Source organism: Capra hircus, chromosome 28 (genome assembly GCF_001704415.2).
Source record: "Capra hircus breed San Clemente chromosome 28, ASM170441v1, whole genome shotgun sequence".
Lineage (NCBI taxonomy): Eukaryota > Metazoa > Chordata > Mammalia > Artiodactyla > Bovidae > Capra > Capra hircus.
Window position 1 is genome coordinate 21074131 of NC_030835.1, and position 17313 is coordinate 21091443.

The 17313-nt window shown below is 36.2% G+C and overlaps 1 protein-coding gene across 5 annotated transcripts in view; it reads left to right on the forward strand.

The window, feature by feature from the left end:
• Nucleotides 985-17313, forward strand: part of HERC4 (HECT and RLD domain containing E3 ubiquitin protein ligase 4) — a 124965-nt gene continuing 108636 nt past the window's right edge. For 4 of the 5 annotated variants that reach the window (XM_018042293.1, XM_018042294.1, XM_018042296.1 and 1 more), the window contains exons 1-2: nt 985-1335; nt 3136-3440. In XM_018042293.1, the coding sequence (XP_017897782.1) occupies nt 3215-3440 (226 nt within the window). In that variant the 5' untranslated portion in view covers nt 985-1335; nt 3136-3214. Of the gene's footprint in view, nt 1336-3135; nt 3441-7875; nt 7977-17313 lie in introns of those variants that run through there. The other variant, XM_018042295.1, reaches the window with a different exon arrangement.

Here is a 17313-nt window from a genome sequence, read left to right on the forward strand (position 1 = left end):
GTATGGAGAGAATTCCCTGAGATCCCAGGAGAGAGCCAGCCCTGCTGCCACTTTGATTTCAGACTTATGGCTTCCACAACTGTGAGACAATACATTTGTTTTTTTAAGCAAGCAGAAATCCAGTTTGTGGTATTGTGTTATGGCAGCCCTAAGGAACTAATAATAGACCTACGTAGTCTAGCACAGACACTTTCCAATCTGTGATACATTTTTCAATGCGATAAAGAAATAATGGCTTACTGCGGAATCTTTTTCTAGGTTCTCAACATTCTGAAGTCAAGGTACTACAGAAGCGTGACATAAAGTTTCAATAGAGCCTTGTTTTAAGTTTCCCCCCTTGACTGGTCTAGGAAATGCAGTTTGTTTATGTGAGGCTGTAACTCCAGCCACACACATTACTTAATTTTCTCTGAATGAAAGAGGCATAATATGTTTATCTCCAAGAAAGAGTGCAGAAAGTGATGGCAGCCAACATTTTATCGGGAGCATGAACTTGTGTTGATATTTTATGTCAATAGGCTCCATCATTGCTGTGAATACATCTGGTATGCTCAGATTAGCTCCATGTGAGGCTAAGGGATAAAATAAAAGACTTTATCAGCCTTTAATTACAAGTTTGCGATGTTTTTTCTGCGACTTCAAATTCTCCTTGGATAAAGGTGGAATTAAATAGACTGGAACCAATAGGGAAAAAGACAATCTAGCCCAAAATCGAAGAAATTTCTTCACTAAAAGGACCTTGTGCACGCTGAAACGCTGTTACAAGACACATCAAACGCCTCCGCTCGTCTGGCAAACCCCAACTTCTGCATTTGGCATTTTCCTCTAAAGGCAACGCAAAACAGCACACGACGCAGGCGCCTGGGTCGGTGTGCCCTGGGAGGATTCCGGCGCAGGCGCGCGGGCCGGGAAGTGGGCGGGCTCGCGCGCGTGCTCTGCGATTCACTTCCGGCCAGCCCCTCCCCCTCCCCCGCGTTACCACCTCCCCCTCTCCCTTCTCCTCCCCAGTCTCTCCCCCAGGTCTCCCCACCCCTAGTGCTCTCCGCTTCTCTCTCCTCCCGTCCTTCCCCTCCCGCTCCATCCGGGTAGCTGACGGCTGGCTCTGGACTGGACAGCAGTGGCGGCTGCTTTTCTCTGAGGAGCCTGGTAAAGTTTCACAGGAGCCGAAGAGAGGAGCAGAGGAGCACCTTCACCGACGCCGGAGGAGCGCTGGTGTTCGCTGCCACTGGCTGAAGGAGGAGGGTCCAGGAGCTGGAGACCAGCCTCAGCTGCCTCGCTCTCGGGGGAGGCGCCGCCCCCCAGCCGCCCTGGGCTTCCCCTGCCTTGAGGGGTCCGGTGAGTCGTTGCCCGGGCGGGTTCGGGGGTGTGTGACGGCGTTAGGGAGGGGGCAGGCCGGGCTGGGCGGATACAGGCCAGCCTGGCGCTGGGTGCTTTCTCAGCGTTTCCTCGGGGTGGGGGGTGGGGTGGGGGACGAGGGCAGTGCCGGGCCCCTTGGCCCGGGGGCTGGAATGTCGCACCTCCCTGGGGAAGGGCTTCCTTGGGACTAGGGCCGCCGAGGTGCGGAGCCTCGTCCACTGGCCTCTGCGGCTGCTGCGAGCGGGCGGCTGCCGTAGTTGACTGGTCTGCCCGTGAGGTTGGGTGTGTGCATATGATTTCTCTCCCGCGGCTCCCCGGAGCTGTTCTGAGTGCATGTTCAGGGAATGCTGGGAATAAAGTGCTTCTCTTTCCCCTACCTGTTGCTGGCGAGAGGACGTCTTTCACATTACCCCTCTGACTTTTTAAAGAAAAGGATGGATAAACCTCGTGCACTGAAATTAGGGTGTTTTCCTGTCCTCTCCTTGAAAAAACAGCAAAAACCGATCAGACAATGCATAACTCGCGGGAACTATCGGGTTCAGATGCCCCAAAAGAATGAAATGAAACTTTTCTTAATGGGTGGGTCATGGATGGAATGAGACAGCTTCAGCACTTGTGCTAGCCTGAACGTAGGAAAGTTGGGTTTGGAAACTTCTCAGGTTCTGTATAAGGAATGTGGGTGACTACAACGGGAATAAGACTGGCTTCCTGTAATTGTGTTATTCAGTACGCGATGTGTCTAAAAATCTGTATAGGTTTAGATGAAGTGAGCTCTTTGTTACCGTGTCTATGTAAGCGAAGAAATATTCAGTGTACTGGAAAGTTCTACAGATTTCGCCATCAGACTATCAGTGTCCCAATCCCCATTTCTGTTCTTGAAAAATCGACAGTGCCAATGGTATTTGCAGTTTTTCCCCCCCATCGTCAAATAATTGTCTCAGGGGTATAGATAGACATAGATTGCCTTGGGGAAATATTTTTCAGTCATGGTTACCACTCGTAATAGAAAATGCTGAGTTTTGGGGGAGAGTCTTGATCTTTAAGCTGCATACTTTTGTATTGTAATTAGGTACCCTGGTTTAGTTTTTAAATATAATTGTGAGGTCAGTGTTAATATTTTGATTTGTAAGGTATGATCTTTGGAGGTGGTTTTCTTAAGATAAGTGTTTAACTAGAGAACTATAATTTTCCCTGGGACCTCTAACTGAATAGTTGGAAGAGTCTTTTTAAATTGTGGGAAACTCAAAGTTTCCATTATTTTTTTCCTAGTACAGATAAGAACTTCAGTTTTCTGTTAATGTGGAGGTAGGTATTATGAGAAAGTCTAATTATTCACTTATTCTGTGACTCGAGGGAGATTGCAAGCGTTTATGTTTCTGTAGTCTTATGTTTTTCACTGAGTATATATCTAATTTTGGGGGCAGTGGACAGATGTCTTATATCTTACTCCCACTGAAATTATCCAAAGCAAAAAGCAAAAAAAGATTAACTTCCTCAAGATACTTAATATTTCAGTTAGTCTATCAGAAGATAACAAAAAGTCAAAGCTAATTAATAATGAAGTTTTGTAGTCATGGGAAGTGATATATTTTTCCTGGACGTTTCTGTGTAATAATTTTAAGAATATACCACTGATTGGTTTTGGAAACTGAATGATACTTACGTAGCACCCTATAGATTTCATGTTTAATACAAAGTGAGTATTGTAGCCTAGCACTTGAAAGAGCAATTATACATTGTTTTCTTTGAAGTCATACTAACTCTTTTCTGTCTTCTCAGACATAGGGACACCACCAACTTGCCAGTGTTTCAGAAGGGAGTTTATTATTGAAGCTGGAAGACCAGAAGAATCACAAACATGTTGTGCTGGGGAAATGCTTCTTTTGGACAGCTAGGTTTGGGTGGAATTGATGAAGAAATTGTACTAGAGCCCAGAAAAAGTGACTTTTTTGTAAATAAAAAGGTTCGAGATGTAGGATGTGGACTCAGACATACTGTATTTGTTCTGGATGATGGAACAGTGTACACGTGTGGATGTAATGATCTAGGGCAGCTAGGTCATGAAAAATCCAGAAAGAAACCAGGTAAGTTGAAAATTTTTTTGTTTGCTCTTCTAATAGTTATATTAAGTTGGAAATGTCAAACAATTTTGCTAAACTCATGTTTTTTTTGACCAAGCTTTAAAAGCAAACTAGGCATTAAATATATCCTTTACAGTTTGCATGCTTCTAAGAACTTATTTTGTTTCTTTTTTTAACTGCTGCTATTATAATGTATGAAGCTGTGGTTTCAGAAATTAATTTTGGTGATATAAAACAATAGAGAAAACTACCTTGCAGTATATAGATCTTCTTTGATACTGAGTATATTGATAAAGAATATGCAGTATGTAGGTCCTTTTTTGTAAGTACTGTTCAGCCGCACTGAGCAGATTTTAAATGTATAATTTACTGTGTGCTTTCCGTATATCAGAAAGGGGGGAAATTTAAGATGAAACCTTTTTACTTGACTAAAACATAATCCTAGTTATTCTGTTGTTCTCTCTGTTGTATTTTAAATACACGGTTTTATTTAGTTTGACATGTTTTTTATTTCCCTAGTCTCCTACTTTCAAGTAGTAACACTAGCTATTGAAAGTTTTGTGTCTGTGAGATGTCCTGATAATGTAGTAGCCATACAAACCAAATTTAAAATAATTTGTAGGATAATGAGAATTTTGAGGAATTTGGTCACATTTCATGTTCTTTTTTCCTTGTTATACGTATTTTAAAGTCAAATATTACCACACTTAGAAATATGTGAATTTTTTTTTCAATTGTGTTAACTAAAAGCTAATTCTTAAGATGGTAAATTCAGATAAGATTACAGCTGTACTGATTGACAATTTATTTTAACTTTAACAATAATGGCATCTAAGTGTTTTCTATGGCAGTTATTTTTCTTTACCACATCATTATTTAAGTGGTTTTTTCTTGTTAGTCTTTTAAGAGGTCAATGAAGGTATAAGATATTAAAGGTGTTAAAGCATGTTACTCATTTTTCATAATCATTTCACCACCATGCCCAACCTCATTCTTCTGACTTGTAAATTACTGTGTAGTTTTCATCTTTTTTTTGTTGATAGTTTTAATCTCTTTTCTTCTGCTTTAATTTGTAATTTAATTTTTTTTTTTGGATGAATGGTAGTGATGCTTAATACAAGAGGTTTAATTATTGCAAAACAAGGTAAATGGTAGTTTTCTTCTACTCTGCCTTGTGAAGAATATTCTATGGAATCATCAGATTTTCATAATCTTAGACATTGAGATTGTCATGTTGTTAAACATGAGTGGTAATTTGTTGATACCTATTTGTAATCACTGCTTCAGAGGCAGATGAGTCCTTTACCTTTTTTATTTAGCTTGGAATACTGCCTCAGGTTGAGATTTTCGTGGTAATGGGGCTGTTACTATTCTTACACTTAACATGCCCCACAAATGTATCTGAACATATCTCTTGTTTTGCTTTAGTAATTTCTGAGAGTCTACAGGGCAAGTAGAAAGTACAAAGCTAGCACATAGAAATTGCCAATATTGTTACTAAAATTTACTAAGATTTAAATTCTTTAAATGTTATTTAACATCTCTTCTGTGTCCAAGACAAGGGTGGTAGACACCACGTGCTAATAGTATAATGACTTAGTACCTGAACAGCTTTTAACCCTATAGGTGAGGTTCTGAGAAACTTCACTCGCCAGAAGAGGCTTCTTTGTGGTCATGTTGACATTGTGATGATTGCATTGTGACCTTTATATCACTGTTGCTTCATCCTGGAACCATTATTTGGCAATATAAAGTTGGGAGGGTGGGTTTACCTGTTCTGATACCTCTTTAGGATTCCCTTCTTGTTCAGAGTACGGCACAGTCTATGGGATAGAAAAATGAAAGGCATACATAAACTTTATCTTCAAAAAATTCAGAGCCTTGGTTGGGCATTAAGGCATACGTAAATGAAATAACTAGAGAGAATTGAAATTCTACATGACGTGGCATGTATTTTGAGACTAGGAAGTTTAAATGATGAGAAATGTCATTGGATGGAATTGAAGATTTCTGGGAAAAATGAAGTCTTAAGTTTAATTCGATGATTGATCACATAAATAGCCAGAAAGTAAATCTGGAGCTGAAATAGCTAGCTTTATAGGAGAGAGTCTTTATCCTGAGAAAAACTTTTTATTACTAGGTCAAATTAAATGATGTATTGAAGTGTACCGAGTTACATAGGTAGGAAAAGTAAAATGTCAAACAGAGGTAGTTGCTCTGATAGGGACTTAATCTTAAATCAGTTTTGATTTAAGGGGATTGGGTGGAAAATGTAATAATGCTTTTAACTAAAATTATTTCCCTTTGGAATAATTCCTTAGTGATTTAAATGTGCTTTTTCCTAACCATTTTTAAAACAGTTGTGAGTTTGAGAAATGAATTAAAAGATTTGGAATTTATTGAATTTGTTTTAAAGTCTCCTGGGAAGAGAATGAGTCTGGTTGAATTTTAGGACCGTATAATAAACATCATTCACTTCATCAGAGCCTTAAACTTGAGTCATGAAGAAAGCAAACAGAGCTAAGAATTGTTTTCTTACAGAAATTCACTTTATAAGCATACTAAATATTAAGGAGTAAAAGAAGAAGAGATGGCCTTATCCGTAGATAAGCTATTCTTGAGAGGCATGATAACCTCCTGGAGGACTCTACCCTTACAGTGTAGTAAATAGATTTGTCCTATGGCCTGTTGGGAGAAGTTTCCATTCTGGACATTCTAGTAACCACCTGGGGAGAGTTCACTGATTTCCTTTATTATACTAAGAATGCAGATTAAGTCCATGTTCATCTTCCTTCTCTTGTATACGCATATTCCTTGCTATCACTACTACTTCTTTCTGAACTATTTGCACAGAAGTGTGTGTATATCTATTTCACTTTCTTGTATATATTTTTCCTTCATAGGAATTTTTTTAAACTTTTTAAAATTTAGAGCCTCTCAATTTCCTCCTTAATTCATAGCTAACAGGTAGATAGTATATTTAATCTTCAAAGTGTTAGGTCAGTCCACCTAAGTAAAATTGTTTTATTTTTGTACTTCTAAATTTGCTTCTGAAACTTTAAGATAACATTTAGGAAGTGTACTTTTCTTATTAAGATTATTTACTCACTATCTAGCCATAGATAAGATTTAGTGTCCATGGTCCTAAATATGTTTTACACATCTATTTTTGTTTTCTGTTAGACATAGTGCTAAACTTTTATATCCATAATTTGCAAATAATGTGATAGTTATGTTAAAATGACTGTTTTAATAACTTTTTATGGTGTACAAAGTTATTTCAAATGGATTATGTATCTCTTTTAACCCTCACAGCAGTCTTGCATATCAGCTGACATGTGTTATGGTCCTCCTTTTTCAGATGAGGAAACTGATGTTAAAAATTTAATCACTAGAGTAGCAAATGCTAGACCACTCTAAATTCTGTGGTTTTTATCTTTATCCCACAAAGTTTTGCCCCTGCCATGTTAGAATGTAGAGGAATATTTATTCATCTGGGAGGAAGCTAGTTTCCATCATTATTTTAATGTAATTCTGAGAGCTTTAAAAAAATCTCTCAAAAGTTACTATTTTATAACTAAGGTTATACAGTGAAGACATCATGTTTTATTATACCTCCCTGGTCCCTTCCCTGTGCATAAATTCAAAGTGAAGCCATTTTAGGAACCCTGTAAGAAGGGTGAGAATTCTGTTTCAGATATAATACTCCTATCAACACAAACTAAAAATTCAAATATGTATATTTTATTCTTGAACCAAAGACTGACTGCATTGCAAAGCCACCAGTAGATAAAATTTTGAATAGTATGAGAAAATTTATTACAGCTTGTGCTCAACTCTTCTACAGAAGATAAAAAGATTATGAGCATTGATTCTGTTTTTTTGTGTCCCTAATGGTAATTTCTGCTGTTGATCATTGCAATGAAAATGCTTTGGTCATATAGCAGTAATTTGCTTGCCTCTCTTGCTTCTTCATTTCCTGACTTGTTTTCTCTGTTCATAAAACATAAATCTATAAATGACTTCCTTTAAAAAAAAGTTGAAATTTGAAAAATAATATAGGAAAATAGATATATAAATATGGGAAATACAATTATTCACATTACAGTAGATTAAAAATTCCAAATTATACCATATATTGCTTAAGGAATCAAAGCATATAATACCAAAGAAGCTGTTTTATAACTCCCAATTTTCACAATACCTTCTAAGGAAGAGAATGATGTGGATGATATGAAGACTTGAAAAAATGATTACTTGGGTCAGGAATGGAGGCTTGCTTTGGACGCTTTACTATGAGAAAGGTTAGTGTCCCAGAGTCACAGTGTCGAGAGTAGGGAAAAAATCATAATGCAAACAGTTGACTACTGTTAGAGAGATGTATAATAATACTTTACTTTGTGTAGGACCCTACATCTGAGGAATTTCAAGAGCATTACACAATAACTCATGGTTCCTTTCAAAATGCTTGTGACACAGTTTGCAAGAATTATCCTCATCTTAGGGGATAAATTTACGGAGAAATGGCAGCACAAGTTGGTAAGTAACTTGTCAAAACAGCAGGTGACTGGTGAAAAGCTATAAATGGAATCTGAAAATTTAAGTTTCCCAGTCTCCTACCTTATTCACTAAATTGTGCTTATGTTTAAAATTATTTACAATAGTATATTCTATTTGAGGCAGATCCAATTCTAATGCACAGATTTTTTTTTTTTTTTTTTTTGGCCATTCTGCTGATGGCTTATTGAAATGAATCATTATTTTACCAAGATGCTTGCATTGTGATACCACTTTGGTACTTCATTATAACCGTGTGTGGTATGAAGAATATTTAAACCAAGGAACAAAAACTTAACTATGGTAACACCCAGTTCTTTCTCTTTGTTCTGTTATATATCATATTCTGTATCCCTTTGTGCTAATGCTATGCTGTGCTACTATCCAAGGTCCATAGTAACTGCCTGGCACAACAGACTTGGTGGTTAACATTGGAACTTTGGGTTAATTATATTGTATCAAGTCTGCTATGGTATCTCTCTGTAGGATGCATTGGCTTGGAGAGTGCTTTATAAATCCATTAACCAGAAGAGAAGCAGTAATAGTAGTAGATGCCTAATCTGAGCAGTCTAACAAATAGAAGCTTTTTAAAATGATTTGGAACCAATGGTTTTGTCTTTGTGTTTGATATGTTAGTGTTTTTATCTGATTGGAAATGGAGCCACATATTTTTCTTGAAAGAACAGGAGTATGGAAGATTTCAGTTGCACAATTTGAGCAGTTACTAAGGATTCTTGTTACAAATGGCAGCCTAGGTGGTCTAGTTTCCATTGCCTTTGAATAAGTACAGTCTGTGTCTCAGTATCCGTGGAGGATTGGTTCCAGCACCCTTGCAGATACCAAAATCCACGGATGCCCAAGTCCCTTATATAAAATGGCATGCTGGTGCTGCTGTTTGCATATAGCCTTTGCATATATTTTAAATCATTTTTGGATTATAGTACCTAGTACAATGTAAATAGTTATAAATACAATGTAAATGATATGTAAATAACTGTTGGCATGGCAAATTCAAGTTTTGCTTTTTGGAAATTTCCCGAATTTTCCCCCCCCAAATGTTGACCCTTGAACAACTTCAGTGTTAGGTATACTGATTTTCCATGCAGTTGAAAATCCCCATACTGTTAACTCTGCCTTAAAAACAGAAACTGAATAGACTCACCCAAGGGCAAGAAGCAGAAACAATTTGGATAGAATTAGAACTCAAACCCTAGTTTTATGATTCCACGTATTGTGATCTCTAATAGAACATAAACTTTTCCCTACACTTAAAGATCTGTAAAATGAAAATACAAGTATTTATTGAAGTAAACTCATGTGTAAGTGGGTCTGTGCAGTTCAAACACATGTTGTTTAAGGGTCGGCTGTGTTTTCCATCCACATGTTGGTTGAATGCTGAGATAAGGAACTCATGGAAAAGGAGGGCCGACTGTATTCTTTGGGTTCTATGTCCCCAATATGTCTTATGAATGTAGCACTGTTGTAAAAGGTCATTTTTCACAAACCTCATGTATTTTTAAAATTGTTTTGAAGAAATAAAGTCTCACTTCATAGATACTAAATTTTCCTAGGCAAAAGGTGTATCAGATATGTGAGATACATATTAAAACAACGGAGGAAATGTATTCAGCCATTGTTATAGGGTTTCTTTGGACTAGGATTGTGTTAGTTAAGTAGAAAAGTGGAAATCATTAATAAATAAACCATATTAAAGTGCCTGTGGTTTTCTCCTTTCAGTTTCTATGGATGTTTTTTCCATGCTGATGGAATTTAAAAGGCAATAATTATTTTTATATCTTGATGAATCATTATGGTTACTTTACATGCAAGAAAAATCTATGCTGAATATAATTGTATTATTGGAGTTAATTTGGTTAAAAGGAAAATTTCTTGAATTTTGATGGCATTCTTTAAGCCATAATATTTTGTTTACATAATTACTCATTTTTCTTCAGTTCTAGCACTGCAGAATTTTATTTCAGCTTTTCTAGGCCATGAAGAAAACATTCTGTAATCCTTTAGTAATGTGTTTTTCACTTTACTTTAAAATACCTTGCTGCTGCTGCTAAGTTGCTTCAGTCATGTCTGACTCTGTACGACCCCATAGACGGCAGCCCACCAGTCTCCTCTGTCTCTGGGATTCTCCAGGCAAGAACACTAGAGTGGGTTGCCATTTCCTTCTCCAGTGCAGGAAAGTGAAAAGTGAAAGTGAAGTAGCTCAGTTGTGTCTGACTGTTCGCGACCCCATGGACTGCAGCTTACTGGGCTCCTGTGTCCATGGGATTTTCCAGGCAAGAGTATTGGAGTGGGGTGCCATCGCCTTATTTCTTTAAAAATACCTTATTTCTTTATTAATATCTAAGTTTAGTCTCATTTTATTCTTTTGCCGGGTGTCACTTTTGAAATAACACATTTTTAGTTTTTGATGGTTTTATTACATATTCTTGGTAGTGAAATCAGAAAATATAGGGAAAATAAAAATCAACCATAATGCTGTCATGCACAGATAAATACTGCCATCATTTGACAGTTTTTCTATATTCATATATTAACATATTTCTGATTATGGACTGGGGATATGTTCTTGTTTCTTTTTTTTTTTTTATGTTCTTGTTTTTCAACTGTTTTTCAGTAGTAATTGAGTAACAATTTAGTAAGTATATCTCTATAGTTTTAAAATACCATTTAAAAATGATATTATGGTGGGGATGTTGTTAATGATTATTTAACATTGCATTATTTAAATATACCAAAATTTGTTCTTTTATTTTCTGGAATTTGTTTCCAGATTTTTGTTGTAAGTAATGCCACCACAAACATATACATCAGTTTAGTCTTTATTTCCTCCCTGTTTATTTCTTAAGGAGAAAGAACATCTTTAATTTTAGCATATCTAAAAGGAACAATACAATTTATTTTTAAAAATTAACACAGTTTTGTCTCACTTTACACAGTTGATAAACCCATTAGAAAATACTTATAAATGAGACTTTAAAAATATATATTATTTGATAAGCTTCTAAGTGTAATGTGATCACTATCATTTAAAGATCTAGAAGGGAAGAAATATTTTAAGTACATAGATAGAAATGCGTATAAAATATGCTGTGTTATAAATGCATAAACAGTGCTGTGTTGAGATGAATACTATAACCATTTGGGATGGAGTGGATTGTAGATGAGTTTCTAAAGGGATGATAGCATATGAACTGGAAGAATATATAGTATTTCAAGGAGGAAAGAATGAAGAAGAGTGCTTTATAGGTAAAGCACCTCAAATGGAAATAGGCAGATATGAGGCCTATTGAGAAAATAGTAGTTCAGTTAACTGAAATGTCTGCAAATAGTGAGCTAGAAGGTTAGAAAAGTAAAATTGAGGTCAGATTATAGAGTTAATGAAGTTAGGAAGCCTGAATTTAATTTGGTAGATATCTTTTGATATCTGTAGTTTGCAATAGGTCATATCTGGCTTTTATAAAAGGGAGAGAATTTGGAGGTAGAGAAATTAATTAGACCATGAGAGTAGCTCTTTAAAACAAGAAGGAAGCATGAGATTAGGAAGACAAAGAATGGATGGGCTTTGGTAACCAGATGGAAGTGAATGGTCAGTAAAGGGAAGAGCCAGGTGGAAAGAGCCAGGTGTGATCCTTGGTTGAATCATGAATAGAAATAGGGAATCCTGGAAGAGGAGGAATGTTAACTGTTTTATTTTAGGAGGAGAGAGAACAGGTTTGGTGAGGTGAATTGTGTTTTGAACTTGGTAACAATATTTAATCAGTAAATTCAGTACTGTAAATGAGGAGAAAGAATATGAACTCACGGCATGAAATGTTTTATTTAAAATTTTTGTTTACTCTTCGGTTCATAGTAGTTTAACATTCTCCTTGGTTCCAGCCTTTTAAGAAATTAATAATCCACTAACGATACTTAATGTTGTGCTTTTGGAAGACTGTTTTAAAGTACCTAGCAATATAACACCTTTGTAAATTTGAAGTAATCTAAATGGTTGCCTACTCTATTTCATCTGTTTTGTAAACTTGAATTTTTATATATAGATAGAACATTTATATTTGTAAGGTACCATTTGATAGAATGCTTATTTGAGTTTTACTAATAGGTTCATTTGCTTCATCTAACTGACAAAAACCTATTAGTTAATTATGTCTGACTTTATGATTTCCAGGTTTTATTGGAAACAAAGGTTTTGAAGTCACAAGATGTCACATAGAAGTTGTGAAATAGTTGAAAGCTGAAATAGTTTTAACTATTAATTGTTTGTGCGCTGGCATGTAGAGCCCCTGAGAAATGTGCCTTCTGAAATAATGATCTTGCTTTTGTGAAAGGGAAATGAAAGTGAGAAAAGGAATAAAGTAAGGCTAAAAGAGACCCTAAGCAGAATTTGGTTGTTCCAGGTCTTAGTTGTGGCATGTAGGATCTAGTTCCTTGCCTAGAAATTGAACTCAGGCCCACTGCATTGGGAGCTCAGAGTATCAGCCACTGGACCACCAGGGAACTCCCTACCAGGTTTTAATTTCAGAAGGAGAGCTTCTGAGAACAGTGGGAGGAAATTTTGGTTCTTTACCTATAAATTCTTTGAAGGAGTTTGTGATGGCTTCTCATAGTTGATCCCAAGTATTTATGAATCAGCACATGTATACTTCCTGATTTTTGATCAAGGTATTCCTCAGCTATAGGTGACATAACTAGACTATCCAACAAGAATGAACTTTGTGGACCTGCACTTATTTTTTGAAGAATAATTAGGTAAAATTCTGAAAGGTTGCTGTTACTTCTGCCTGAACCTAAGAGTATTTCTGCACTCAGCTGGGGAGCTGAGTAAGCCTCTACTACTAGGAGTAAGGGGAGAAGGAAATACTTAGAAGTTAATATGACAGTGTAAGGGGGAGACGAAAGATACCCACCTTGTAGTTGGAGAAACTTACTAATGAGAAATATTATTTAGAATATATTAGGTACTAGGATGCAGACATTTGAAAATAACAGTAACCACCATTATGTGCCAGGCACTGTGCTGAATCCTTTATACATTATCCAAAAGCATTAAATCCATCCTGCAGAGTACAGTTAGCTCAGTTTTCTAGGTGAGGGAAATAGAACTTCAGGAGGTTAAATAACTTGCCTAAAGTCAAAATTAAAACCATAGGGACTTCCCTGGTGGTCCAGTGGCTGAGACTGTGCTCCCAAGGCAGGGGGCCTGGGTTCAGTTACTAGTCAGGGAACTGGATCCCACATGCCACAACTAAGACCTCAAACAACCAAATAAATAAATATTAAAAAAAAAAATTCACCTGGTGAATACCGTAAAGGAAGTCTTTTGACAAAATGGAGATAACCTACTGAACGGGAGAAAATATTTGCAAATGACATGGCCCGTGAGGAATTAATACTCAAAATATATAAATAGCTCATACATTTCAATATCAAAAAGCAAACAACTTGATTTAAAAATGGGCAGAAGACCTGAATAGACATTTTCCAAAGAAAACATCCAGATGGCCATCAGGCCTGTCTGATGTAGAGAAAAGATTCTCTATATCACTAATCATCAGAGAAATGCAGATGAAAACCACAATGAGTTATCACCTCACACTTGTCAGAATGGCTACCATCAAAAACACCACAGATAATGTGTTGGCAAGTATGTGGAGAAAACGGAAGCTTTGTACACTGTTGATGGGAATGTAAATTGATGCAGTCATTGTGGAAAGCAGTATGGGGGTTCTTCAAAGAAAGAAAAAGAACTACTGATTCTACTCCTGACCATATATTCAAAGAAAAGAAAACACTAGTTTGAGAAGGTACATGTAATCCACTGTTCACAGCAGCATGATTTACAGTCACCAATATATGGAAGCAGTCTAAGTGTCTATCAACAGATGAATGGATAAAGAAGATGTGTGTGTGTATACACAGACATGCAATGGAATACTACTCAGCCATGAAAAAAATGAAATTTTGTCATTTGCAATGACATGGATGTACTTGGATGTTATGCTTAGTGAAATAAGTCAGATAGATAAAAACAAAAAGTACAATATTACTTCTATGTGGAATCTAAAAAATAGTGAATAAGAAAGAAACAGACTTACAGATACAGAAAACCAACTAGTGACTACCAGTGGGGAGAGGGAAGAGGGGGAAGGCAAATAGGGTTAGAGGCACTACTATGTATGACATAAGCTACAAGGCTGTATATGCAGGATAGGGAATATAGCCAATAATATAATTTATATATATATATATATTTGTATGAATAGATATTAATATAATTTATAATAACCATAAATGGAATATAATCTTTAAAAATTGTGAATCATTATGTTGTAAAGTTGAAATAGATAATATTATAAATCAGCTATACCTCAATTAAAAAACAAAACCAAACCTAGTGGAAAGAAAGTCCAATTAGATGGCAGCAATCAAAAGTCAGTACTTAACAATAGCAAAAAAAGATATAATGACTTAGGAACTACCTAAGAAATGTGCAACACCTTGAATATAAAGAAGACTTGAAAGCACTTATGAGGGATACAGAAAGCTTCAGTAAATGGTAACCACATTTGTGGATAGGCATGCTTAACCTACACAAACCTATCAGTTTCTCTAAAATTAATGTCAGTTTAATGTGATCCTAATACAAATACCAAATGATTTTTTTCCCCAGGAACCGGACAAATTATTCTCTAGTTCATATGGAAAAAATAAACCAGAGTAGTTAGGAAAATTGAAAAATATGAGCAGAAAAAAAGAAAAATATAGTTAATAGCATGTTTTAATTTTAAAACCTTGGTAGTTAAAACTGCCCTACATATGGACATTTAAAACCAATAAAACAATATAGAGCCCAGACATAAGGATGGAGAAAAAAATTCAAGTGAGAGAGATTCAATAAATAACCTTGATATAAGTAGGAGCATCATCTAGGAATTTAAGAAATTGGATTTACCTCATGCTATGTATATATTGGATAAATTCCAGATGAATCAAATATTTAAATGTAAAGGCTATAATGATAAAAATGTACTTGAAGAAAACGGACTGATTTTTAAAAAATTATTTTGGAAATTTGTGAGGAGGTCCTTTTGGCAAATTAAGCACTCATCTTCTGTGCTGTCCCTCTCCTTGCCCTTACTTCAGAAATTGCAGTTTTCCCTGTAGGCCACATGGGAGCCTTGATTGAAGACATTGTGTTCTGTCTGAAGAGTGTTTAAGGTTTCCAATAAAATGTACATCCCTCAAAAAAATTTGTTTTGTTGGAGTCAGGAAATACTTTCTGAATTGTGAATAGGCATGGAAAATATAAGTTGCATGGAAGTAAAGATAATTTTGCTAGGTGGAAGTCACTGTAAACAAAGGTAAAAGACAAACAGGAAAATATATAGAGTTTAATATTTATTAAAATCAAAGTGTAAATCTCTGAGATACAAAGTGCCTCTAAAAATTGATGAGATAAAAACAGCAGAATGGGCAAAGGATAGGAACAGGTGCTTCACAGAAAAGGATGTACAAATGACTTTTAAACCATGAGTACTCTTCAGCCTCATTCATACTAAGAGAAGTGCAGAAGACCTGTGTTTGACTGGAGTACCATCTCTACAGTGAGGCTGTCAGTAAATAAGTGTTCATAGGTTTTTATAATGGCTATTTTGTCATCGTATATCAGAATTACAAATGTACATACCCTTTCTTGGAGAAATCCAAGAGTATAGCTGTTGATTTGATAGCTACATTTGTATATATACAAAGTGAGTGTTACTACAGGATTGTTTATAACAGCAAAACATTAGAAACAATGTGGAAAAAAAAAAAACCACAACATTGTGATAGTCTGTGTGTACTGAGTTGCTTCAGTCGTGGCTGACTGTGCGGCCCTATGGACTGTAGCCTGCCTGACTCCTCTGTCCATGGGATTCTCCAGGCAAGAATACTTCAGTGGGTTTCTATGCCTGTCTCCAGGGGATCTTGCCAACCCAAGAATCAAACCCACATCTCTTAGGTCTCCTGCATTGGCAGGCGGGTTCTTTACCACTAGCGCCACCTAGGAAGCCCCAACAGTTTGTGTGTTAGTCACTCTTTCATGCCCAACTCTGCATGGAATGCTTCAGGCAAGAATACTGGTGTGGGTTGCCATTCCCTTCTCCAAGGGGTCTTCCTGACTCAGGAATCGGACCCAGGTCTCTTGCGTTACAGGCAGATTCTTTACCATCTGAGCTACCAGGGAAGCCCCTGTGACAGTTTGTTGGGAACTGGTAAAATAATTTAGTCAATGTAATGTAAATACTATGTAGTTAAGAGAATGAGGGAGGATTTTGCACATTATTATAAGATAAATTGAGTGAAAAGAGCAAGGTGTAGAACATTGTGTATAAAGCTATATTTTGGATTAGAAAAAAGATATTTGTATTTGCTTATAGATACTCTTGCCTGCGTACTGGAGTGGGCTGCCATTTCCTTCTCCAGGGGATCTTCCCGACCCAGGGATTAAATCCAGGTCTCCTGCATTGCAGGCAGATTCTTTACTGTTTGAGCTACCAGGGAAACCCAAATAAAAGGGTAGGCTCTGAAATTAGAATGCTTTGGTACAAACCCTGTACCCTTTTGGCTATGTTATCTTGGGCACTTATCTTTTATTTTTTAGCTGTTATCTTGGGCACATAACTTAGTCTTTTTGTGTTAAGTATTCTCCTCTAAAATGAGGATAATCATGCCAAGGGTAGTTGTAGGGATTAAGTGAGCTATCACACTGAAGTGCAAAGAACAATGCCTGGCATGTGGACAATGCTCAGTAAATGTTTTCTTAAAAGAAAAGTAAGTCTTACACTGAAGTAGCTAATATGCTGTTTCTGTATTTCCTTTGAGATAGACAATATCTTTTTATTTATAACTGAAACTCAGGCATTTATTAAACAGATTATCTACTTTGTCCTAGACATTGTGCTCATCATAAAAGTATATACTTCTTTATGCTTAGTTCTCATTTACCTTGTTGAAACTCATATTAAAAAGTTATACTCAAATTTCCCCCAAATGTATGTTTATTTCACTTAAAGGTAGTGTTGTATTGGAGCAAGAAATAAATTCCTTTACTGTTAGAATTTAAAGATCCATAGTAATAACAGAAAAAAGAGATTATTTTTTGTTCTTGTGAGAATTACATAAATGATAGAAGTTAGATTCATTGTTTTCAGAAGTTTAATGAATACTTAATTTGAAGATTTCTTAGTCTATTCAGGCTGCTACAACATAAATAATGTAGTCTGGGTGACTTACACAATAAACACATTTCTCTTGGTGTTTG